The 27,515-nt window shown below is 39.0% G+C and overlaps 1 protein-coding gene across 6 annotated transcripts in view; it reads right to left on the reverse strand.

The window, feature by feature from the left end:
- Positions 1 to 27,515, reverse strand: part of LOC122563660 (grainyhead-like protein 3 homolog) — a 102,261-nt gene that overhangs the window by 22,370 nt on the left and 52,376 nt on the right. For all 6 annotated transcript variants that reach the window (XM_043717690.1, XM_043717689.1, XM_043717691.1 and 3 more), the window contains 3 exons: positions 18,995 to 19,106; positions 17,050 to 17,144; positions 3,800 to 3,958 (listed from right to left, as the gene is read on the reverse strand). In XM_043717690.1, the coding sequence (XP_043573625.1) occupies positions 3,800 to 3,958; positions 17,050 to 17,144; positions 18,995 to 19,106 (366 nt within the window). The remainder of the gene's footprint in view (positions 1 to 3,799; positions 3,959 to 17,049; positions 17,145 to 18,994; positions 19,107 to 27,515) is intronic.

Consider the following 27,515-nt stretch of genomic DNA (forward strand, 5'->3'; position numbering starts at 1 on the left):
TTCGACTGGGACAACATTACTATTATAGGACAAGCCAAACAGAGAACAGCCAGGGAATTCCTAGAGGCTTGGCACTCATCCACAGATTCAATCAATAAGCACATCGACCTGGACCCAATATACCGACCACTGCAACGGACAGTTGGAACTGACAACCGGAAGCAGCAGATTCAAACCACTACAAATGCCGGAGGAAAGATCACAGAAGCGCTTCACAGGAGCCTCCCAAGCACTGAGGATGTCACCTAGAGAGGGGACGAAACGTCTGCAACACAAATTCCCAGCTCGGCGAACAGAACCACAACAACGAGCACCCGAGCTACAAATCTTCTCACAGACTTTGTCAAAAGATCCAAGCATTATTTCCTGTTGAACCTTTCAATTATATTATCACAGAATGATATAGCAAAGGAAAATGCCATTCATCCCGTTAAGCATGTGTTGTTTCTTTAGTAAAGGCAGCCAATTTATCCATTCCTCTGATCTTTCCCATTAACTATTCATCTTTTTCTTTAAAGTGTTTATTTAGTTCTACTTTGAAGATTCTTATTGAATTTGATTTCTCCACCCTTTCACACGGTGCATTCCAGATCAAATTAACTAACTGTAAATAAATATTTCCCAATGTCACCTCTGGTTCTACTGCCCACCATCTTGAATGTGTCCCTTGTTTACTGAACTTCTGTCACTGGAATTAATCTCTCTTTATGTACTCTATCAAAACCATTCACTTTAAACAAATTTCCTTCCTCTTAACTTCTTTTGCTCTGAGAAACCATTCCAGTTGCTCATGCATTTCTACATAACTAAAATTCTTTATCTTTGTCACTATTATGTGAATCCATTCTGCACCCTTTCCAAGGTCTAAGCATCCCTCATAAAGTATCGTTTCAGAATTGTGCATATTAGCTCTGCCAAAACCTAGGCCATACTCTATTAGAGGGCAGGGGGAGATAAACATTTTGCATTCTATTAATAAACGCAAAGGCAACTTTTTGAAAAATAGCCTTCACTCCTTGTCTTGTCACAAACTCAGACATGTGTCTACGTCTCAGGCATTGTCTTTAAAACTTGCCTATTAGTGCATACTGCCTCTTCTCTTTCTTCCTATTAAAATTTTTCACTTCACATGTCCCAAAGTTAAAAATTCATCTGCCATCTATCTGCTTTTGATTGTTTGAAGTTAGTTATTTTCCTCATTGCCATTCTACATTTGAAAATTTATATTATTTGCAAATTTTGATATTCTATCTCATACACCCAAAACCAGGTTATGAATGCATATTGTATTAATCTTAATCTTATTAGCATATTCCACATGCATATCTTAACATATATCCACATGAACATTAATCCTAATATTGAGTCTTGTATTTATATTCGAATTATAAAATTCGAACAGTGCAGATAGAGATACATTTCTTGTAGCAGTCCTATTGATCTCTTCACGTCATTTGATTTCCAGCTTTGCTAATCTATTATTTTAATCTGCTTTCAAACACTCAAAAAATAGTCTGGAGCCAAAAAGTGTTTAATCTATCTCAATCTATCTACTATCTACTCGTCTATGTATGATTAGGAGACAAACCATCACCTTATTGCTAGTTTCCAAATCATGCACTTAAATGGCTTTTGAAATATACGGGTGGGGTAAAGGACCACGTACCATATCATTGAATAAACAAAACAGATTATCTCTGTACTTTGGGTGCACCTTAAACTCCAATTAGTTCTTTCTCACCCATTCTCTCTTTCACTGTCACATTCCATTTCAACTTCATCTGTTATTTTGTGATGGTTGATGCCTCAGGTATATATTACATATCTTTCAGTAATCCAGGCTTAGGTTTTAAAAGAGATCCTATCTCTTTTCATTTTTAATGGAAAAGAAAAACAGACTTACACCAAAGCCCTTTATAATATATGAGAGATGTGATGAATTGTCAACCAGTGTAAGTTTAACACAATACTCTGTAGATACTGCAGTCAACCAGGTGATATTTACCTACCATAACTAAATTGCTAACTAAGTACTGCTAATAGCTGCAAACCTTTCCGTTGCATTCAATCACTGTCTCATGAATATGATAGTACAGTTGAATATCTATTAATGCACTTGTCAGATAATCTCCATTCAACTTAAGTTAATCATTGATACTTCTTTTAGAAACTATCTGCAGCCTCTTTGCATTTTTAACAAATCACCCTTTCATAATATTCCATGAGTAAGACATTCACAATAATACTATGAGAAAGTGAGGACTGTAGATGCTGGAGATCAGAGCTGAAAATGTGTTGCTGGAAAAGCGCAGCAGGCCAGGCAGCACCCAAGGAGCAGGAGAATCGACGTTTCGGGCATGAGCCCTTCTTCAGGAATATTCCTGAAGAAAGGCTCATGCCCGAAACGTCGATTCTCCTGCTCCTTGGGTGCTGCCTGACCTGCTGCGCTTTTCCAGCAACACATTTTCAACAATAATACTATGTACAAGAAAATCAAATGTGTGTAGAAATAGATGATATTCACATCCAGAAAGCAGCAGTGTCACACTATTATAAATGCAAAGTTTTCATAATTAGGTTTGCAGTCTAATGCAGTACCTACAACATTTAGTTCCAGATATCATTTGCAAAGCACAGGTCCTAGAAGCATACTTTGAAAACCAATAATAATTTCACATTTTTATTTATAGCTTGCCCACAGGTAACTTATGATATGACCTGAAGAGAAGCCTGCAGATCTTTTCCAGTATTTTCTGCTTATCATTTCATCATTTTCAATGTACCAATCAAGCTACAAAGAGTTGACATAACTCAATCACACAAACAATATATGCACAAGTCAGGGGGCATTCCTCAACTTCACTCATCCAAACTCTTCAAAAAAATCTGTTTTGCAAGTTTCAGAATTTCAGTTGTGCAACATATGTTCTGATTGCTGATATTATTGTCCTTGCAGCAGAGCTTTATCTTATACATAAGAAGAAAGAATCTTTATTGACAGACACCAATAAGGGTTTCACAAAGGGATGGGTCAGGATAAATACTATCCCATGAAGTTCACTCTTTGCACCACAAGGTATAATTTATGACACTTAAACATAACAAGTAACACAATTAAACAAAGTTTATTGCAAATACATACTACAATCTGTTATTGGGCTAAAATAAACTACCTCAGCCAGTCCACTTTGACTGAGAATTCTCACAACTAGGATATCATGTTAAGAAAATAAATAGACCATTTTCTACGAATTCTATAAATTCTATTACTATCAGCTTCAAAATAATGCTTCTCTTTATTTTCTCAAAAATTTGAATTAATCTCCAAACTCAAAAGAAATCTTGGTTGCAACATTTCCACCTTCGACACTTGTCTAAAACCATAGCTGGGCTGACAACTCTGTCCCAGTCAGGATTGAAGGGAGGAGATAATAATGCAGTAGTTTGGTGCTCTCTGGCAGGTAGATAGAGACAAGCAAAATTTACCATTTTTTTTTATTAATGTCAGAACTTCTTTTTATAATTTTTCTACTTTTAATTTTCTATACTTCTGTTTCCATATTTCTTTCAATCACCTGATGAAGGAGCGTTGCTCCGAAAGCTAGTGTGTTTCCAATTAAACCTGTTGGACTATAACCTGGTGTTGTGTGATTTTTAACTTTGTACACCCCAGTCCAACACCGGCATCTCCGATCCATATTTCTTGATAGTCATACTATTAAATATCCATATCCCCTCGATACAAAACACAGTAGCTTTCAAAAAAACAGAACTATAGATTGTTCAGAAGAAACTGTACCTTGTCCACAAATATTTTAATCTGACAGACAGCTCGGTGAATAGGCTTTTCTGATTTGGCTTCACAGTCATAGGTGTCTATCTGGAGATTCAAGGGAAGGCCTTTGACTCCCTTCTGTGAGGAGAAATCTGTGCTAAGGCAATTAATTCCAATGTAAACCTATTGGAAAGACAAGAAAATTGAAAGATTATTTCTTGCACACTGATCAATGCCTTTGTAATAAAAATACATGCCATTTGAGGTCGACCAGTTTTTTTTGTGGATTCAGAAATTATTTATTACTTGGGAGTGGATAACATATCAAAGTTTTCAATCTTTAAAGGTAAATCAAATGAACTCCTTATTAGTGAACTCTATAGATATTTAAATGAACACAGTGCTAAACAGGATAAAATGAATTGGGATCATGATGTCAGATGGAGTATGATGTGGGAAAGGGAGGAGGTTAGTCACTTTGATAACAAGATTACAAATAGCATTTTTTTAATGTTCTATTCAAACATCACAGAAGGTTAGCACAGGTTACAGCAAGCAAACATAAAACACTTTATTGCCAAGGGACTGAAGTATAAGAGATTTTGCCATAAATGTACAGGACTTGGGCAATATCATAGTTGGAGTTCTGTGCACAATTTGGTCTCCATATCCAAAACTTGCACTGATGGCCAGCAAACAAAGGTGCACAAGATCAGTTGGGATGAATACAAACTTTCTCCATTAAAACAGATAGTTAAACTTCAGAATTGTCTGTCTTTGAGGATTGCAGTTGCTCCATCATTGGGTGTTTCAGGTTGAGACAAACAGACTTTTGGTGTCTTGGAATCAATAGATTTGGGAGTTGGTGAGAAAGTGGAGTTAAGTCAGAAGTTCTATCATGATTGTGGAATGATGGAACAGGTTAGAGGGGTTCATACCTACTTCCATTTCTCTTAAATACAGAATGCGATAACACTATTTATTGGCGATGATGATGTTTCTGAACACCCTGTATTATTTCTAGAAATAACCAGACAACAGTGATACAATTTCAAGGGTTGTCTTGGTGTGGAATCTGCATGGTGTGATTTTGTTTTTAAGCCTGATTTGTCATTTTATTTGACTTATTAAATAACATAAATTGACAGTTGTGACAATATGACAGGATCATAAAACCTAGTTGAAGGTCTTCAGAGTATTTATTGTATAAAATGCACACAACATCTGCTGCTTTGCCTTCAGGATAATAAAGTCTGAGCTATAATAAAACGAATCATGTAAGAATATTGAAATTAAAGTCAACTGCTTGCTATGTTCTTTTCAGGTTCACACACAACAAACAACTAGATTCAGTTAGTCAATCACTTTATTGGAATTGTTTCTGACTGCATCATTCATGACTGTTAAAAAGGTTAGAGACCAATTGGGTTTTAACAACCAAAATCAACCAATTGAATGAACTGTTTCAATTTCAGTTATCTGATAATCAGCATCCATGTTCTCCATGCAATTTAAAAAAAATAAGCTGTAGAGTTCACTGGACTTTCTTCTAAATCAGCGAACCCACATATAATTCATTTTGGCAGGACAACATTAACCTTTAACAGTATGTTTCAAATGTCTTTTGTGGTCTTAATTTTATTGTGGACTTCGAAACCCTGATATTAAGATGAAATTGAGGATCCAGAGCCCAATGCTGCCAATGAACAAAGGTCAGTGATATTAGAGTCATAGAGGTCTATAGCACGGAAAAGAGCTCTTCAGCCCACCAAGTCTACACTGGTCAAAAACAACCAACTACCTATTGTAATCCCACTTTCCTGCACTTGGCCTCTCGACTTGGCAATGCAAGTGTACATTTAAATACTTCTTAAATGTTAAGAGGCTTTCTGCCTCGACCATCCTCACAGGCAGTAAGGTCCAGATTCCCACCACTCTTCAGGTGAAAATAATTTTCTTTACATCCCTCTAAACCTCATGCCCTTAAATATATGCAGCCTGGTCATCGATTCACTCACTCAAGGAGAAGGTTTTCTTCCTGTCCACCTTGTCAATGCCCCTCATAATTTTATACCTCCCAATCATACTCAATCTCAGTGCTGTCTGCTCCAGGAAAATAATCCCAGTCTATCCAATCTCTCTTCATAACAAGAAATCTCCAGCCCTCGCAACAGCCTGTTATATCTTCTCTACAAGCTCATCAGTGCAACACATCCCTTCTATAATGTGGATTCCAGAATTTCATGTTTTTGTGACTTAACCAGGGCAACCCACATTCCTCTCAATGAGCTCATCCCCCCAATACCTGAAATGAAAAAATATCCTTGTTCCTTCACCATTGCTGGATTAAAATCCTAGAGGTCTCTTCCTAAGAACATTGTGGATCAACTTACAGCAAATGAACTGCAGTGGTTTAAGAAGGCAACTCACTGCCACCTTCTCTAGAGTAACTAGGGATGGTTAATAAACACTGGCCCAGGCAACAATGCCCACATTCTACGAGTGAATGAAAAATGTTCTTTTTAGCTGGGATGCTGAGAGGTGGAATCCAAGGCTGGGTATAGTTCAGTCCTTAGTGACAAAAGAATGCAAAATAAGATTCTTAATATAAGTTAAAAAATGGAAATAAACTATTAGAAGTCCATAATATTATGTCTCTGTGTAAAATCACAATGTGAATCAATATGGGCTAAATAATTTTCCAGGAACCCTGAAATGAACTGTTATCCGAGATGTTTATTAATTACAAAACAAAGCAAACCAACAGTATTATCATAATGAAAGCAATCTCACAGGTCAATTCTAATCTATATCTTAGGCCCCTAAAAATTGTGATGTGACTTCACAAATGAAAAGTGCTCATGTGCTATAATCACAGAGCTTCATTTCAATCCTGTCTCACAACTTGGCATTTTTAAAATCATTCCCAGTGAAATAAAACTGATTGAACTGTAAGCTGCTTTTAGATTTGGACCACAATGTAATCCTGCTCCAATCATGTGATCTCATTGGCTTTTCTCACCGTCTTACTCAAGTTTCTTTCAACAGATGAAATTAGGCCAGCTGCAGAATGATTACAATCAGACCCTGAAGGAGTTTCGTTTCAAACACATTTATAAACTGTGCTGTCAGAGGAGTTTTAAATCATCTGTCACAGCTGGATTGGAATTTTTTTCTCTGCTTTTATTTCCTTGTTCTGTTTGACAGAAATGAACAGGGACATAACAAGTGAGTGTTGAAAGTTATTTGCACAGCAGGAAGCTATCTCGATACTGCCATGAAGCAGTTCAGGATATAGTTCCAAATTACAAGAAGGGCAAAGGACAGGTGTCAGCGTGAAAGAGGAACATAGGGGATAGAACGTTTGCTTTTTCCTTCATCTGTAATTATCTCTAGCTTGAATGTAGCATGTAATTCCACACACTACACCTTTTAGAGAGAAAAGGTTCCTAACATTTCAGGTACCTCTTCAAGGTGACATTTCTTTTATTTCAAAAATATACTTTATTCATAAAGGTATCTTTATATACATACATAGGCCCTAAAACAGTTTGGTTCTGTACAGTAGCCCTAAAACAGTTTGCTACTGTACAGAAACAAATAAACATTGAGAAATTACTGAAAATGCTCAGCAAATCTGGCAGCATCTGTGGAGAGAAATCGGAGTTTCGGTGATCCTTCCTCAGAACTCGAGAACAGAACAAACGCCGGAGTTTGACTCTATCCATCAAAACAAACAAAAGGCATTTCTTATGTTTGCAAGACTACATTTGCATATATCTGAGGCATCAAGGGGGTGGGATCCAACAGCTGAACAGATCCCCATTTAACTTCAGCAGATAGACCTCTTTCCACACTGCACCCTTTCTGGCAGCTGCCCCAGCCTTAGTGCATCCCTTAGTGCTACATTTCAAAACAATTGCCTTCAGGAATGTTAAATACCTAAAGTGTTTTTGATAGACTGATGCCCACATTCCTACTCCTCAAAGTAACTTTACTATCAGGTTATCAGTCTAGTCTATGATTATATCCAGATATTTATGTAAATGTGGCTTTGTCCTGCAATTGTTGTGTAAGGTCTAGTCAGAAGTCATTTACTTTAAGTAGTGATCTTCAGTTCAACAATGCTATTATAACATGAACAATCAAACGCCGTCAGAGTAATTTAAATATTTGAGAAACTCTCATCAAATAAAACCTCGCTGTTTTTGAAGCTGTGATAGAAATTGTATTTTTTGCAGCAGTGAAAATTTGTATTGAGCAAAATTCATGGCAACTAGTTGCCAGTTTTACAAAAATGGCTCTTGGTAAGTGTCATGGGACAGAAAGTAGGTCACGTCATATTTTAGTTGCAGTCTTTCATCTGACCAAAACAATGTTCCACACTCTCCTTGAGGTTGGAATTGCAGCCAGGTAACAATAAGCAGATACTCAGGAATCTAGACTGAGGGAATGCGCTGCTCGGGTTGTAAGTTTGCTCACTTGTAAGTCGTATATCCTGGTGGCTAGTTGGTGCTTGTGTATCCTGGTGGCTAGTTTCCTGCCTGTCTGTCCAATGTAATGATTGTTGCAGTTCTTGCAGCGTAGTTTGCTTCCGATGTTTATTCTGCTGGTTGTTGGTATGTGATCAACTATTACTAGTATCCTTACACATAGATGATGAGGGACATCAGTTCGACTGGGACAATACATTCATCTTGGGTCAGGCTAAACAAAGACATGCACAGGAATTCTTAGAGGCCTGGCATTCAAACCAGAACTCCATCAACAAACACATTGATTCGGACCCTATTTAACCAACCTCTCAGAAAAAGAACTAAAAGTGATATCACCCACCACAACAGACCAAGACAGATAAATAGCAAGTGGGACAGAACACCAGCACTTCATCAGAGGTTCATTCATGTCACCTAGCATGGTGACAAAACATCTGAGAACAAATCTACCAGCTCAGCAAGCAAACTTACAACTCGAACCTCAAACTGAGCTACAAATTTTCACAAAAATTGCAATGCTGTGCTGTTAGGAGGTTTCTTAATGTAGTCAATATCAGAGGTCAATCCTGATATTTTGAGTTGTCACATTTCTAACATCTCCTGCAAATTAATTGGGCTATATGAGAGTTTCATAAGGAAAGCTCTGTGAATTCTTTCTGACCTTAATGGTGTTACTGAAGCTCAATGTCAAATTGATTGACTGCATTTTTTTCTGTTTATATATACGATAGGATTAATATCGTATATTAATCCTAGCGAATAACATTGTTTTTGAAACTCTGCAGTGTTAACTAATAATAGCTATACATCCTATATAACTGATGATGCCACAGAGAAGTTGATAAAGATATTTCTTTTACAAATACACAATTTATCCATGAAGCATGCTTATATTGCAGACTCTTTACATGGCAGCTTCTACCTAGATTAGTGTTGAAAGATCCAGTGAGGTTGAAGGCTTCATGGTCTGGTTTGTTGCAATTTTATGTGAAAATTACTGATCTTGACTGCAGCACAGTCCAAATCTGTGACAGAGCCTCTAGTGAAGTAGATGTAATGGAGAAATAGACATTTTATAATCAACCTGTTCAAATGTGTTCTGACACTCCTCTGGAGCGGGTGGGTCATGAAACCAGGCCTCCTGAGGTATCATACCTCAGAGTGAACCTATATTATGGAAGACTCTTGGGAGTGTAAGATATCTCACAAGCCTAATGTGATGCATCTCATCTGATGATACTGCACTATGAGCAAACACAGGCTCTTTCTCTTTGAATATCAATTAGAATTAGATGCCATTGAGTCTTACTACTCTTGGGAAGGCTCCATTCCCATCATATTAACATAAAACAAAACAGGGTAGCTAAAGATAAACTATTTCCACTGGTTGGGGATGCTAGAATTAGGAGCATAGTGCTTGTGAGGTATCACCCACTCCCAAGAATCTTTCTTGATAGAGGTGCATTTTGATGCCCGAGAAGGGCATTTATAAATAGATTCAGTGCAGTGCCAGGTACAGATAAAATACTCCAGGTATCATCCTGTGTTTATATAGTCCCACCTTGAACTCATCTAGAACACGCTGTGCTTTGGATCATAATAGCAGACCATATAGCCACTTAAGCATGTTCTGTTATTCAATTATACCACAGCTGATTTGTAACACAATATCCATCACATTTTTGTTCCACGTCCCTTAATACCTTTGCCTCATGAAAATCCATTATCCCTACATTTTCAACGAAGTCTCTTGGGTGTTGAGATAGAGATTGTCACTCCCCTCTGTAGAAATAGTTCTTTCTAATGTCTCTGAATGACCTTGTTCGAACTATAAACTTATTTGTCACTTTTTCTGTTCCTCTACCATGAACTTGCTGGAGGAAATATTTTTTCTCCATCTTGCATATCAACGTCTTTAATCATCTCAAACAGCTGAATTACTGATTAATCTTCAATATACAAGAAATAACAGGTCACAATAACCTGTCCTCATAATTTAACCTTGTTAGCCTCACTGTTGTTTAATTGGTGGTAGCAAGAAGGATGGATGGATTTGGCAGGAAAATAGTGCAAATAATTGAGCCATAAAATCTTAAGGCTGACTGAAGTCATTCTGCTTCTTGTGCCTGTGCCAATTCTTTGAAAATGCGACAATTAGTGCCACTCCCCTGCTCTTTCCCATAAACCTACAATTATTTCCTTTTATATATCCAACTCTCTTTTTAATATTATTACTGAATCTGCTTACACCTCAAGTTGAGAATTCAGAACAAAATCAACTCAGATTCATTGATCTTCCTTTAAATGATTACTTAAGCAGGTTTTGCCCCAGACTTTTGAAATAACTTATGAAGTGAAAAGACCATAGGAATAGGAGTAGGCCATTCAGCCCCTCCAGTGTGTTTCATCATTCAATAGGATCATGGTTGATCTTTGGCCTAACTCCATATCCATAACTCCTTAACGTCTTTGGTCCATATCTCTTAATACCAGTACTTAAAAATGTATCTGTCTCAGTTTAAAAATAATAACTGATCCATAATCCACTGCCATTTGTGGAAGAGACTTCCAAACATCTAACAACCTTTCTGCGTGGAAGTGCTTCCTAACATCTCTTCTGAAGACTAAACCTAATTCTTAGACTATGCTCCAAATTCTAGAATTCCCATCCAGTAGAAATAATTTATCTTTAGCTCCCCTGTTGTTTTATGTTAATATGATGGGAATGGAGCCTTCCCAAGAGTTGTAAAATTCAATGGCATCTAATTCTAATTGATATTCAAAGTGAAAGAGGTTTGTGTTTGCCCATAGTGCAGTATCATCAGATGGGGTGCATCACATTAGGCTTGTGAGATATCATACTTCAAACAGATCTTCAACCATTATTTTAGAGAAACTGCTTAATCCTGTGCATGATAACTGTTGCATTAACCTCCACAATACCTGTTTCTCACAGTTTGATACATATTAGGACATAACTGAGAGACATTTGGTTAGATGATAAAAGTGCTGTCAGCAGTTTCCTACTGGCGAAGTGAGATGAACATTATCCGCTCTGTATCAGAAGCACAAAGTTTATCTTCGGTTTACAAAAATGCTCACATTAATAATTTAGTGAAAAATAAAATAAATACAATTTGCAGGACAGAGTCAAGCTGTTTGCCCCAATAAGTTTGTGCTTATATTTATGCTGTCTGAGCCTCCTACCAGCTTACTTCATCTAACCTTATCAGCTTATCCTTCTATTCCTTTCTCTATCAAATCTGCTTATCATTACCTTAAAGGCATTGATACTCTATGTTTTAAATATCCCATGGGGCAACAAGTTCCACGTTCTAACCACCGTCTTGGCTGAAAAGGTTGGAATTCCTGTTTTAATTTATTTTGAATCTGAAGAGAGAACTGAGCTCCTTTCTAAACTGCAGTAAGCAGTACAGGTGGTTCGGTTGTATCAAACCTGAAAAGAAGATCTGGATTCCAACAACTACAGCAAGAGGTCGGCGTGATGGCTCAGTGGTTAGCACTACAGCCTCACAGCACCAGGGACCCAGGTTTGATTCCAACCTTGGGCAACTCTGTCTGGAGTTTGCACATTGTCTGCATGAATTTCCTTCGGGTGCTCTGGTTTCCATCCACAGTCCAAAGATGTGCAGGTCAGGTGAATTGACAATAGTAAATTGCCCATAGTGTTAGATGCATTAATCAGAGGGAAATGGGTCTGGGGTGGGTTACTCTTGGGAGGGTCAATGAGGACCTGTTAGGCCGAAGGGCCTGTTTCCACACTGTCAGGAATCTAATAGGTCAATTATTTTGCATATGCGTAATATTTTGAGAATATTCTAACTGTTTATTCACAGAAAACTTTTGAAAAATAATTTTATTTATTTTTTGGGATTTCAAAGTCAAGTATATTCATGCAATTTTTAAAAATAAAAAGTGAAAAGACAGTCCTAACATTTTTGTGAACTAAGCATTGCAGTTGTTTCCCCAAGGATTAAAAACATTAAGCAATTTATGACAGTGATGTGATAATCAATAAATATTCCTCCCCTTTCCCAGATTGTAATAGGAATTTCCTCATCATGAACACTCAAAAAGATAATCAGGTGGAAGCTGTCCCATTGATTCTGAACAGAAGGAGATAAGAAGGTCAAAAATACACTTAAAAAAATAAGATTTTAAGCAAATGGCTGCAGGGAGTACCTGCACCAGACATGAGATTAGAATGTAGGAGGATAATTAGATGTAGTTTGAGTTAAATAAGATGACTAACTGATGTGAGGTTATGCATTGTAGTCAGTACTGAGTACAACATTAGTTCATGACATTAATTTGCTCTCTATGAAATTCAGCAGCATGATAATTTACAGCAGCATTAATCTCAGTAATGTTGTTTTGTTGAGGATTTTTAAAAATCATTCCTTCACGGGATGTGGGTGTCACTAGCTAGGTCAGTGCTATTGCCCAACCCAAACTGCCCTGGATAAGGTGCATATGCGAATGACATGGCATCTGCATCAGATCACTAAAGGATTCTGTTGTTAGACCCTTGGGTTATGCTATCATAAAGGTAATTACTAGGCAATAGTGGTACTTACCTTGATGTTAAATCATGGAAGTAATCCGATTATTGCATATGAACAAAGATCTAAGAAAACTTATACGAGTGGGACGTGTTAATTTTGCATTAAAATTTATTTGAGTTTATTTTAATGCATATCTCTTAAAACCTCTTCATGTTTAAATTAGCTTATAATCAATTTTATTCCTTTTGACAGTAAACATCATCCCTGTCATTTTCCTGATTTTATGTAAAATTTGAAACTCAACTGGAAGGTAAGAGCTCTTCTTCACCGGGAGGAAAATGAGTCGATAAAATATCTGATTATCTCCTCCTCATTCTTATAATAGAATGGGTGTGGTTCTCAGTATTCACTGTGAGGAAAACATTATAGAGTCATGGAGTCAGAGTTGGAAACAGCACGGAAACAGACCCTTCGATTCAACCAGTCCATGCCAAACATAATTCCAAACTAAACTAGTCCCACATGCCTGCTCCTGGCCTATCCCCTTTGAAAACCTCTCCTATTCATGCATCCATCCACACGTCTTTTATATGTTATAATTGTACCCGCATCCACCACTTCCTCAGGAAGTTCATGCCACATGTGAACTACCTTCTGTGTAAACAATTTACCTCTTATGCCTTTTTTAAATCTTTCTCCTCTCACCTTAAAAATGTGGCCCCTGGTCTTGAAATTCTCCAATTTGGGGAAAAGACAGCTACCATCAACTCTATCTACATCTCTCATTATTTTGTAAACTTCTATTAGGTCACTTCTTCACCTCTTATGTTCTAGTGAAAAATATCCCAGTGAAAAGGCTTATCCAGCCTTTCTCTATAACTCAAACTTTCCATATCCATCAACATCCTGGTAAATCTCTTCTGAACCCTGTCCAACTTGATTATATCCTTTCTATAACTGGGTGACCAGAACCGGACACATATTCCAGAAAAGGCCATCAACCTCAAGGTGGTTTTGCAGTCAAAACTGGCAAAAACATTGTATTTCCAATAACAGGCATGACTGTCAGAAAGAAGGTAGCTGTCACAATTCACAATGACTATTAATTCTAATCTTCAATATTGAACTTAGGTCAATTGACTAAAAAAGCAGCTAATTTATTTTTCAAAGTAGCCCTTATGGGTTGTAATCTTTCACAAAACCTAAATTTTAGAGTGAATACAATAACCACTCTACCAAGATGAAGTCAGTAATTCATCATTGATCCCAAATAGAGTTATTATTCACTAATTTTAGATTAGGTTCGATTCCCTTCAGCCCAACAAGTCCACACCGACCCTCTGAAGAGTAACCCACCCAGACCCATTCCCCACATTTACCCCTGACTAATGTACCTAACACTATGGGCAATTTAGCATAGCCAATTCACCTGACCTGCACATCTTTGGATTGTGGGAGGAAGCCGGATCACCCGGCAGAAACCCATACAGACATGGGGAAAACGTAGATGGCAAAGTGTTGGGGTAACAGCAATGTCAATCTGAATATTTCTAGAAGATACGTGCTTTATTAAGTTGAACTAGATGCAGAAGAGAAAAGATTCAACATCATCTGTTCTCTAAGAAAGTGAAAAATATTTTAAGAAGGAGTGAGGGAGTGGTCATCTCTCAGTATACTTTCAGTGGAAATTCAAATGTCCTCACTACCCTATCTATCTCATTGTTTCCACATGACATTGACAAGAATGACACCACATTGTCCGTGTCAACAAAAGATATTGTTTCCACACTAGTAATATTGTCTATCATGACAGATTAAGAACATTTCTCACAATCCAATAATCAATTCGTCAATGAGGTTTGGGCCACAGCAACAGCATCAACTTGAATACCCTCACAATCTGCAATTTCACACATCCATGAATACTACTCCTCTATCAAAGTAGGTGGTGTATCCTGCTTCATTAACGAGCACATATTGGCTTGCCAAGAATAATGCCATGGATACCTTAAAATAAGCACCAACACAATGAAACAACAACTCAAAACTAATTACACGCAACACCGCCAAGCATTAGCTATTGGATAAAGCTGAATAGTCCCACTACTCGTATTGATTATAATAGTTATAATAAGAAAAAAAAGAATAAAGATCTGAATTGAGTCCTATTACATCTTCAATGATAGTGAAGAATCAAGCTTCTAAATAGAAGAGGAAACTCCATGAACATTGTCACTCACAATCACATTCTAGATAAAAGGTGAGCTCAGGAGGCAAAGCTGAAGTACATACATAATTGCTTCTTCTAAAAGTGGCATACACACAGTCTCTTCCTGAAATGCTGACAGTCACAGAGCCAATCATTCAGTTCGTCGTGGTCAACATGACAATAAGGAAAAACCCAGTGCACTAAGTGCAGGAAACTCTCTGGGTCCTCATGTTTATGCCTTAAAACTTGTCAAAAGTCAAAGGAATGAAATAGTCGATCTTTTGGCCAAGCTACTTCAGTGCAATTACAAGTCTACTGCATCAAAATTGATATGACAAATTACACAGTTATGTCCACAGAATTCTGAACAAATCCAACTCATAATTACTATTCTATCTGTAACTTCTCAAACAGCCATACAATAATGAAAGAAGTAATCAGCCATACCACCAGGTCTCACCAACTTATTAGTAACATGCACATCCATAATTAGCTAAGAATCTGAGAGATCTATTCAGATTCTTAACTCATTACAGTCAGGTGACAAGAGCTGAAGAGTGGGGAAGAGTTCAGAGTGGCTGTCCTTGCCATTAACATATTTTACTGATTATGATCACAAATTGCCTTTACAAAAATGAAATTAATGGAGGTCAGTAAAAAAAGTCTTCAATATTTGGAATCGCATGAGGTATTTATGGTTGTTCAAAGCCAAATACAATTAGCTCCAGATTATTGCTGTTGGAATTTTGTGGGACAGAACTCTAGATTTTCAGCTGGTTCCTTCATAAGCTAATACTGGGGCTTCTGCTAACAACTTAGAGTGTTCAGCTCTATTCACAACTTTGTAAGCCTACTGTAGGACCTCTGCAGCATTCAGGGCACAGCTAATTAGTGGCAGGCAATAGATATACCTTAACTAGCCTCTGGCCTGGACTTGCAAGCCATTCAATTACATCAGAAGAACTAAGAACAGGCAGTAACTGTTGACCTTGTCAGTGATGCCTACATTACTGCTTTCCAAAACATTTTTTCCCATTGTTACCCCATTTGATGTTGCTGTAATGTTGAGTATTGCTGTGACCCCTGGACTGAGAATATTGAGGTTTTTGGCGGAAGGGAAAGGCAGTGTGTGGATACAGTGGTAAAAGTGGCGGGGGGGGGGGGGGAGGGGGGGGGGAGAGAAGACAAGTGGCAGGGAGATAGATTTGTGAGAGTGGGTGCGTCAGACAACAGTGCAACATGCTGCAAACATTCCCTTAAATACCATAACTCCAAGATCATGTTCTAACATAAAACAAGAGCACTTCAAATTATCAATAGTAAATCATATTGATGCAGACAGAGCAATTTTGAATGTGCACAAAAACTGTGGGAACTTGTATGCAAAGGTGTAGTAAATAACACTTTTCAGTTAGCAGGGTAACAGCTTTGAGGCAGACATTTAGACCAAAAGCAGGCTATGGAGAAAGTTGGAATCTTATGAAAAAACATTATTGAATAAAATTAACATCAAAACATCATTTTGGAAGCATGGATTTTTAAGTAAGTATGTAATACTTCAATTTTTGAGGCTTAAATAGCTACATTTTTGATGCATATATACCATGGGTAAAATATTTTTGGGAAGCCATTTTGAGAAATTTGGTTGATCTAATTTCTGGGATAGATTTCTGAACTGTTGTGACTAAAAAGATTTTTTTAACAACTCTCTAGATTGACTGAGCTTCTACTTTCATTCCTGGTAACCTCATATAATGGTGACATTGATTTATTGCTGTTTTCTGAGTGCACCATTGAGGCAAATGAGTAGAAGCGAAGTGAAATTTACATATCATATCTCAAATGGAGGTTTGGAAATGTGACCGGTTGCATAAATCTAGAGCCAGACAATGTGGTAGATATGGACGGTAGACTGTACACTTTGGGTAATATCTTGTTCAAAGCAATGACATATTGGTTCTGTTAAATCAAATTACTATTATCATTTTATGAATATCATTGGTGACTTGGGTTAGCTTATCAAATCTCATACATCTGATTTACCTTTGCTTCCTTGTTGGAATCCCAGATGAAAGACAGAGCATTAAATGCCACTTCTTCCACACAGTTGATTGTGTTGTTGCTTTCTTTGTAATCTGCTATAAAAACAAATGGACAGAAAATCAGTCATGTCATGTATGCAATGGTGAACAAAACAATCCTTTGAGAGCAATGTCAGCACTGTCTTCCTGGTGATTTCATTTTGCTGAGATGGCATTTCCCATACACCAGCATCACTCTGGCCCAGTTTCCTGATGGACACCACATTTCTGATGGAATTCCACCTCCAAGACTTATCTCGCTATCCTCTGGCTGCTAGAACCTGGTAGTTGGACTGCCAATGCAACACCAGAAGAGACCACAGACAGGATAAGGGGTAGGAGAGCCTGAAGATCAAATCCCTGGGCCTACTTCCACCAGTTTTGAGGCAGGCATGATAGGTGGCAGAAACATTCATGGATTATTAGATTATCCATTGGAATCCTGGGCCCTCCCCCTGCTATTATTTATAAGGGGCAGGCAGGGGAGGAGCAGTCAGTGGTAGACACTGTGGGGGAGAGAAGGGAAGGGAAATGTAGTCGAGGTACTAGGATCTCACTGCCCAAAGTCTCCATCTTTTTCCATTGCTACTGTGCAGGTGAATCCAGCCCCAACTCTCCATAATAATATATTTCCAAGATATTGTTTTTACTCCACTTGTATAAAACTTAAAATTATGCTGGGTGCTTGAAACCCACGCAGTGAAATTCATTTTAATTTAATCAAGAAAAGGCTTTGACAGATGTGATCTGAATGAACTTCTATGGTGCTGCACCCTTCCTTAGTTTTATATAAAAGCCTTCCTTTACTTGTTGAAGAACATAGGGCCTCTTGCATCTTCTAACCCTTCAGGAAAACTGTCCACTAATATCTGAACTGATCAAGTAAAGAATCTTTTGGTTTTGATAAGCCCAAAAGTGATTGAGGTTAGTTTTAAATTTCTTTGTTTGAGCTATTTGTGTGGGGATTTCAACAGATACCCCGTATTGACTTCTTGGTTGGTGATCTCGGAATTGACTTTGTTCTTCCTAAAGTCAGGGGTACAAGGTTAATTTCTAACAGGCAAGTGGAACAAGCTAACCATCTCACCAAGCACAGCCATTAAGCTCCATACAACACACAGGTTAGGAGAAGGAATAGGTCACTCAGTCCCTCAAGCCTGTTTCAACATTTAATGAGATCACAACTGATTTGATTGTGGGCTCAACTCTACATTCTTGCTTACCCCAATACTCTTTGGTTCCCCTGTTAGTCAACTTCATCGTTGCATTGTATGACTTTGCATTTACAGCCAAGAAACAAACCATTCAGCTCATTACATTGCACTGATAATTAGGCTCCACGTGAGCTTCATATTTCTTGATCTAACCTTTAAGTGGCCCCAACCTATCATGCTGTTGATATGAGGCCCAATTCATGTCAGGAGATTGTTCTGATTATTTAGCTCATTTGACTTTGTAAGGTTGAGTATTGTCACCTTGGAGAACTTTTTTCCTCAACAGCACTGACATCTCTAACACTCTTGGCACATGTTTAGCTGAGGTATCATTCTGTTCTTTATGTGACAAAAGACATAATCACCAATTATAGTATTCCCTTTAAATGTAAGAGCCATGACTGTTTTACATGATTAAGTATTCTAAAAATTTCCCTGTGCATTTGACTTCATCAATTGATCTATTCAAGAACTAATATAATTGAATCCTTGCTGTAAGGATGTTGAATGGATCACGTGTAAAATGGATTTTGAACACATCAATAAAAATTAATGACAACTGATATTAAATGTTATGTACCGTATAGATTGGTATCAATGCTCAGCCCAAATTAAAACTGGAAAACAAAAGGAATTGAAAAATAAAATGCATTGATTGAGTGTGCTTAGGTCACGATGGCACCAATTTCTTACCAAAATCAATGACCCGTTGCTTAACTGTATGTTGTCGGGAATGCCAGTGTTTCCAATACTTCACTTGGTCCTCCGGAGTCTTTGCATTGTCAAAAACAGCCATGATCATACTCTACATGAGAGAATGCAGTTATTGATCAATTATTATCCATTTAGTTATTACACGCTTCCTTGTAACACATCGTCAAGAAATATCAATAGGACAGATTGTGAAGTTGTCATTTGTTAGTGTCGACACTGACTGGAATACCAAAACTATTTAAATAATTAAGTGCTAAAGTGGCATGCTGGGATGAATATTTTCAAAATAATATATGAATCTGTATATATATATGAATTGCTCATTATTTATAAATAGACTGCGAAGTGTTACATCACACTATTATCACATACGAATTGGAAAGAAATGAACGAAAATCATTTGGGCCTTAACATTAATACAATTCAACTGACTGTCTACACAGTCCTTTTAATTCAGGAGGAATGAAAGCTGGAATTCAATTGAGGTGACCAGAGACTCACCCACTGACTGAAGAGTTGGTGAGAATCCCCCCCGCCACCATTATCTCCTTTCCGGAATGCCCACCAATCAACCTCTTAACTGGGCAGCAGCAGGCATTACTCAGAATCAAAGACCGTAGATGCAGAAATCCCACCCCAAGAGCTGCAGGCCAATCAGTGTACATTGCTCAGCAGTGCCACCGGGCAATGCTGGCTGTTGCTAATAATACATCCAACCACACACTTGGGATCACAGAGTAACTCATATTTCCACATGAGGACAGCAAAGTGGGGGTCATGGAGGAGAGTATGGCTTGGTGTTGAGAGGGGGAGGTTTAGCATCAAGGGCAGAGAAGTGACTCTCGGGTCACCTTTACACTTGGTAGGGAAGTGCCTAACAATAAGGAACATTTGTATGCCCACCCTCCCAAATCCAGGAAAATAGCAAGCAATCCTGACACGATTTGCTTTTTGGGATGCCCAACCAGTGAGTCACCACCACTAATTGCCAAATCAGGAGGCTCGATTGGCAGCAGGACAGGAAGTCTGTCCACAAGCTGTCCCAGCTGTCAGAAATAGGAAGGTGGCACAGTCCCCACACCCACCCCGTGCTCTATCAAACTCAGCTCAAGTGGAGACAATTGAATTCCATCAGATAAGTCTTGAAGTGGCCTAGGAATGACTGCTTTCTGACCAGGCTGCACTGCTCAACAATATCACGCTGATCTTACTAAAGGTTCAAAACCACAGCAAACACAGCAGTGCCTCCCATTCCACATTGTTTGAGAGTTGTTTCTGAAATGCTATTGCTAAAGGTACATTTCAATGGGAATATTTAACAATTCACTTCCCAAAACTTTGCATACATTAAACAGTGCTGCATTTTCACTATTACTTGGTTTGTCCATTTAATGAGATACGTTAGCTTCAGGGACAATTTGGAAATAATTTTTGTACTGCTTTAACTTATTTATTTTTTCATGACCAATCGCTGAAGGGAATTTGATTCTCAATGTAAACTCCACTGAAGGCTTGGCCTTCCCTTTGGGAAATCCTGCTTTCCACACAGCCTCAGGATTAGAAGGAATTGTGCAGAAACAATCCAAGGGAGATCTGAACCACATGAGGAACATTGTATTAATGTGCTATTGTTCAATTATACAACTCTGCAAACGTTACAACAGCTGCTTGAGCATATCAAGTGAGGTCTCTCTACAAGTTGTGATTATGCTTCTGATGTCAAGGAAGCACTTGTAGAACGATGGACAGCTTGTTTTACAGTGATTCGAGGTGTGAGGCTCTTAAGGTATAATTGTGCCTCGGGTTTCAATTGAACACAAATCTTGTTCGACTGCAATGAGAAAGCTGTACAGTCGTGAGGGTTTGACAGCATAGAGCACAAAATGTGGAACACAGTAAATAACCCAAGACTGCATGACACATCGTCCAAGGTTGGACACCACATGCTGGAAGGAAAAGTGCACTGCTCTCCTCTCTCAACTATCAAACAATAGGTATGCGGCCACAGTACCATTCAGTCATTTGCCCACCAAAGCTGTTTCACATCCTCCTTTTGTACTTTTTCATGTTGTTTCTCCTGCTCTTACCCACTGCCTGCCTCCCACCAAGCTCCATTCCAACCCTCCCCCTCCCCAACTGCATCATGTTCCCCAAGCTGACAAACAATTAAATTGAACATTGAAGCTTCATAAAAAACAAGATTCGGAGATGCCGATGTTGGACTGGGGTGTACAAAGTTAAAAATCACACAACACCAGGTGATAGTCCAACAGGTTTAATTGGAAGCACACTAGCTTTCACCTGATGAAGGAGTGACGCTCTGAAAGCTAGTGTGCTTCCAATTAAACCTGTTGGACTATAACCTGGTGTGTGTGATTTTTAACTTTATAAAATCAACACATTGTTTCTTTTCTCTCTCCATAAGTAGCTATTTATCACAGAATCACAAATTGCCCATAGACCATTGAATCCCCACAGTGTGAAAACAGGCCATTTGGCCCAACAGGTCCACACTGACCCTTCAGCGAGAAACCCACCCAGACCCATTCCTCTACCATATTATTCTAAATTTACCCCTGACCAACACACCTAACCTACACATCCCAAAACACTATGGGCAATTTAACATGGCCAATTCACCTGACCTACACATCTTTGGACTGTGGGAGGAAACTGGAGCACCCACAGGAAATCCACGCAGACACGGGGAGAATGTGCAAACTCCACACAGACAGTCACCCGAGGCTAGAATCGAACCTGGGTCACTGGCGCTGTGAGACAGCAGTGCTAACCACTGAGCCACCATGCTGTGTTATTGTGCAGAAGCAAGCCATTTAGCCCATTATGTTTACAGCAGCTCTCTGAATAAACATCATAACTTTAGGTTTTATGCGTAATCCTGAGCAACATTTAAGTAATCATCTAAACCCATTCTGATTGCTTTGATTGTACCCAATGCCCACACTTCCAGGCAGCACATCTCACACCTGAACATCTCACACCTGAACCACTCACTGCATGAAAAGGTTTCTTCTCACATCACATTTACTTCTTTGTTAATCACTTTAAATCTGTGCCCTCTCATTCTTGAGCCATCCACAAACAGGAACAGTTCCTACCTATCTATTTTGTCCAGGACTCCCAGGATTTTGAAAACTTCAATCAACTCTCCTTCCCAAGAAGAACAAGCCCTAACTTCTCTAATCTATCCTCGTAACTGAAAATCACACAACACCAGGTTATAGTCCAACAGGTTTATTTGGAAGCACTAGCTTTCTGAGTGCTGCTCCTTCATCAGGTGGTTGTCCAACTCATAACTGAAGTTTTTCATCGAGTTGCCATTCATGCTGCACTTACTCCAATGTGCTCACATTCTTCTCAAAGTGTGGCTCCCAAAACTGTACAGTACACTCCATCTGAGGTCTCACTAATGTGTTATAAATGTTCAGCATAACCTCCCTGCTATTGTATTCTATGCCACTATTAATAAAACCTAGGATTCTGTATATTTTATTATTACTTCCTCTACCTTTCCTGCCACCTTTACACATACAGTACCTAGCCAGGTCTCTGTACTCCTACACATCCTCTACAGTAGCACCCTTGGTTTTATATTATCTCTCCATTGTTATTGTACACATCCCTTTCAATTTAATCTACTTGATAGATTTTCCTGAATCTCTAGGGTTCTTGCAGAAAGAGCCATCAATAGTTCCTGAAATGAGCTGACCAAGGAACATTATTGGCGGTTCGTTCACTGTTCTGCCAGTTTGCTTTATATCAGTTTAGGCAGAAAGGTCAAGAGGCTGAAATTCATCATTGCTTCTCTGTGGTGGGTGACTGCTTGGATCCTCCAAACATTTGTTTTAGATTAGATTACTTACAGTGTGGAAACAGGCCCTTCAGCCCAACAAGTCCACACCGACCTGCCGAAGCACAACCCACCCAGACCCATTCCCCTACATTTACCCCTGCACCTAACACTACAGGCAATTTAGCGTGGCCAATTCACCTAACCTGCACATTTTTGGACTGTGGGAGGAAACCGGAGCACCCGGAGGAAACCCACACAGACACGGGGAGAATGTGCAAACTCAACACAGTCAGTCGCCTGAGGCGGAAATTGAACCCGGGTCTCTGGCGGTGTGAGGCAGCAGTGCTAACCACTGTGCCACCGTGCCGACAACAATCTAATCTAATCTTAACATGGCTTTGAAAAGGAATCAGTTTGATTACCTCAAATACAGGGAGGAGAGATGGACAAGGTCAGGGTCTGGTGCTGGAGATGCCTGAGTGCAAGGCCAATATCAGTTTGTGTCCACTTATCCCTTGCTAATAAGATTTGGTTTTGCTCACCCCAGTCTTTGGTGAAGTCAGCAGGAAGGACAGAGGTGGGTGCAAATCCTCAGCTCAGGCTCTCAAAGTTTATCTTGGAACACAGAATCAAAATTGCCTTTGAATTCATCAAACAACACAATTGCTCCATAAAAGTGTTATGAAACAGAAAATCAAATGTAAATGTTGGAAATGTAAAATGAAAACATCACTTGCTCGATGAAAGGTTTATACTGAAATATTAATGGCTTTACTTTCGCTCGGCAAGTAATATCCAGTTAACTATTTCTAGCATTCTCTATTTGATCTTATTTAATAAATAGAAATTATTTAGATGGAGATTTCAATGTAATAGAGATGTGAAAACTAATTCATTAAGCAAACAATAACAACCTCCTGTGCCAATAAAAGAACACCTTGAAAATTGTCACTTGTTCGTCCACATTCTAAAACTCAACTGAAACATGAGTCACTTAGGGACCCTTTTACAAGTGAATACGTGCTAATATTTATTTGTATGCCCATCAGGAAGGGTGCGGTGATGTAAAGAAAAAAAAACATGCGCAAGGAATGAAGGTGTTATTAGGCAGATTTTGAAAAAAAATGTATTCACAGAATGAGGGCAGTGATAGCCAGGTCAGTATTTATTCCCAATCTCTAACTGCCCAAAGAGCAGTTAAGTGTCAGTCACATTGCTGTGGATCTGGAGTCACACGTAGGCCAGACCAGATATGGCTGTTTCCTTCCCTAAGAAAATTAGTGAACCAGATGGGTTTTTCTTGACAATGGTTTCATGGTTACCATTAGTCTCCTAATTCCAGATATTCATTGAATTGAAATTTCACCATCGACCATGGCAGATTCGAACCTAAGTCCCCAGAACATTAGTTGAGTTTCTGGATTAATTGTCAGGTGAAAACACCACTCAGTATTATCTCTCTTCAAAGAAACCATAGGTACATATATACAAACATTGAATGATGGATTGGGTGAGATTTCATCAACATCCTCAGTGTTTGGGAAGAATAATCAAAGCCTCTTAAGTGGATTTATATCATCAACAGCATGTTGCTAATCCAGAGTTTTGATGGATGACTTGATTTCAGGTTGGATAGTAGTCAGTGTGAGGAGTAATAAAGTATCAGACTTTCTACTGTCTATGGAAGATTTAACTTCAGAAAGCAAAATCCAATTCACAATGCAGGCTGAAATCAGACTCCAAACAGGGCAGTACTGCCAGGGAACACCAGGGCTTCAAGTGAAATGGTCAGAGATTCAATTTGCTCAAAAAAAAATGTCAACAGAGAGGGAATCAACACCATTGATCATGCTGTGTTGTTCAAGATGAGGTTCCAAATAGAATTACAAATACAACGAATGCCCAGCAAGTGGAGCTATATGCTATGAGTGTGGTCATCTGGGTAAGTTTAGAAAATATTGCCAGTTAACAGCCCCTTATCACCTCACGAACAAAGAAGAGTTCCTGCAAAAGGAAAATTTATCGAGAAATATAAATCATATGACCATAAGTAGGAAGCCATTCAGCCAATCGTGTCTGCTCAGCCATTCAGTGCAATCATAACTAATCTATAATTTACAATCTCAATTTCCTGCCTTGTCTTTATAACAATTGTTTCCCTTGCTAATTAAAAATCTGTCTATCTCTCCCTTGAACCTATTGAATGAAACAGCCTCCATAGCTGTCTGTAATAAATAATTCCATACATTCAACACCCTCCAAGAGAAGAAATTCCTCCTCTTCTGTGAGTTAAGTGGCCAACCCCTTAATCTGAGATTCTATCCTCTGCTCCTAGACTCTCCCACAACAGACCACAAGTTTTTGCATCTCGTTTATCAATGTCCCAAAAAATCTTATCTGTTTCAATAAGGTCACCTCTCATACTTCTAAATTCCAATGAGTACAGGCTCAACCAATGCAACTTCTCCTCATAAAAAAATCTCTCCATACCCAGGATCAACCTGCTGAACCATCACTGTACTGCCTCCAATGGCAATATATCTTTATTTAGATGAGGAAGTCAAAACTGTTCACAATTGGTTACATCATGCAACAATGACAAAATTCAAGAGGTTAAACATACAGGGTAAAAGGTCAAGACAACACTGCAGAGGGAGGTCAAAGGAACTCAGAACAGATTCTTGACCATCAACTTGAAGGTACAAGATTAAAAACAGAATTTAATCATGACACAGGAATAGTTGTGTCAATAATGGCAAACAGTTTGTCACGATTGAAGTCTTTGAGAGTCAGACGAGCAAATATAAAACTTCAAGGTCCAGGAGGCATCATTTTTTCAGATGCATGGGCAAATCATAGAGTCATATAGTCAAACAGGTGTACAACACAGAAACAGACCCTTCGGTCCAACTCATTCATGTCGACCAGATATCCCAACCCAATCTAGTCCCACCTGTCAGCACCCAGCCCGTATCCATCCAAACCCTTCCTATTCATATACCCATTCAGATGCCTTTTAAATATTGCAATTCTACTGGCCTCCACCACTTCCTCTGGCAGCTCATTCCATACACGTACCACCTTCTGTGTGAAAAAGTTGCCTCTTTTATATCTTTCCCCTCTCACCCTAAACCTATGCCCTCTAGTTCTGGACAACCACCCCAGAGAAAATACTTTGTCTATTTATCCTATCCTTGCCCCTCATGATTTTATAAACCTCTATAAGGTCACCCCTCAGCCTCCGATGCTCCAGGGAAAACAGCCCTAACCTATTCAACCTCTCCCTATAGCTCAAATCCTCCAACCCTGGCAATATACTTGTAAATCTTTTCTGAACCCTTTCAAGTTTCACAGCATCTTTTCGATAGGAAGGAGAACAGAATTGCATGCAATATTCCAACAGTGGCCTAACCAATGTCCTGTACAGCTACAACATGACCTCCCAACTCCTGTACTCAATACTCTGACCAATAAAGGAAAGCATACCAAAAGCTTCCTTCATTATCCTACCTAACTGTGACTCCGCTTTCAAGGAGCTATGAACCTGCACTCCAAGGTCTCTTTGTTCAGCAGCACTCCCTAGGACCTTACTATTAAGTGTATAAGTCCTGTTAAGATTTGCTTTCCCAAAATGCAGCACCTCACATTTATCTAAATTAAACTCCATCTGCCATTTCTCAGTCCATTGGCCCATCTGATCAAGATCCCATTGTAGTCTGAGGTAATCTTCTTCGCTAGGAGAAAGTGAAGACTGCAGATGCTGGAGATCAGAGCTGAAAAATGTGTTGCTGGAAAAGCGCAGCAGGTCAGGCAGCATCCAAGTAGCAGGAGAATCGACGTTTCAGGCATGAGCATGAAGAAGGGCTCATGCCCGAAACGTCGATTCTCCTGCTCCTTGGATGCTACCTGACCTGCTGCGCGAATCTTCTTCGCTGTCCATTACACCTCCAATTTTGGTGTCATTTGCAAACTTACTAACTGTATCTCTTATGCTCACATCCAAATCATTTATATAAATGATGAAAAATAATGGACCCAGCACCAATCCTCGTAGCACTCCACTGGTCACAGGCCTCCAGTCTGAAAAGCAACCCTCCACCACCACCCTCTGTCTTCTAAATTTGAGCCAGTTCTGTATCCAAATGGCGAGTTCTCCCTGTATTCCATGAGATCCAAACTTGCTCACCAGTCTCCCATGGGGAGCCTTATCGAATGCCTTACTGAAGTCCATATAGATCACGTCTACCGCTCAGCCCTCATCAAATCTCTTTTTTTACTTCTTCAAAAAACTCAATCAAGTTTGTGAGACATGGTTTCCCACACATAAAGCCATGTTGCCACCCACGTTGACAGGGTTGTTAAGAAGGTATGCAGTGTTTTAGCTTTTATTAATAGAGGGATCGAGTTCCGGAACCATGAGGTTATGCTACAGCTGTACAAAACCCTGGTGCAGCCGCACTTGGAGTATTGTGTACAGTTCTGACCACAGCATTATAAGAAGGATGTGGAAGCTTTGGAAAGGTTGCAGAGGAGATTTACTAGGATGTTGCCTGGTATGAGGGAAGGTCTTACGAGGAAAGGCTGAGGGACTTGAAGCTGTTTTCGTTGGAGAGAAGAAGGTTGAGAGGTGACTTAATAGAGACATATAAGATAATCAGAGGATTAGATAGGGTGGACAGGGAGAGC

This window comes from Chiloscyllium plagiosum, chromosome 27, assembly GCF_004010195.1.
Source record: "Chiloscyllium plagiosum isolate BGI_BamShark_2017 chromosome 27, ASM401019v2, whole genome shotgun sequence".
Taxonomy (NCBI): domain Eukaryota; kingdom Metazoa; phylum Chordata; class Chondrichthyes; order Orectolobiformes; family Hemiscylliidae; genus Chiloscyllium; species Chiloscyllium plagiosum.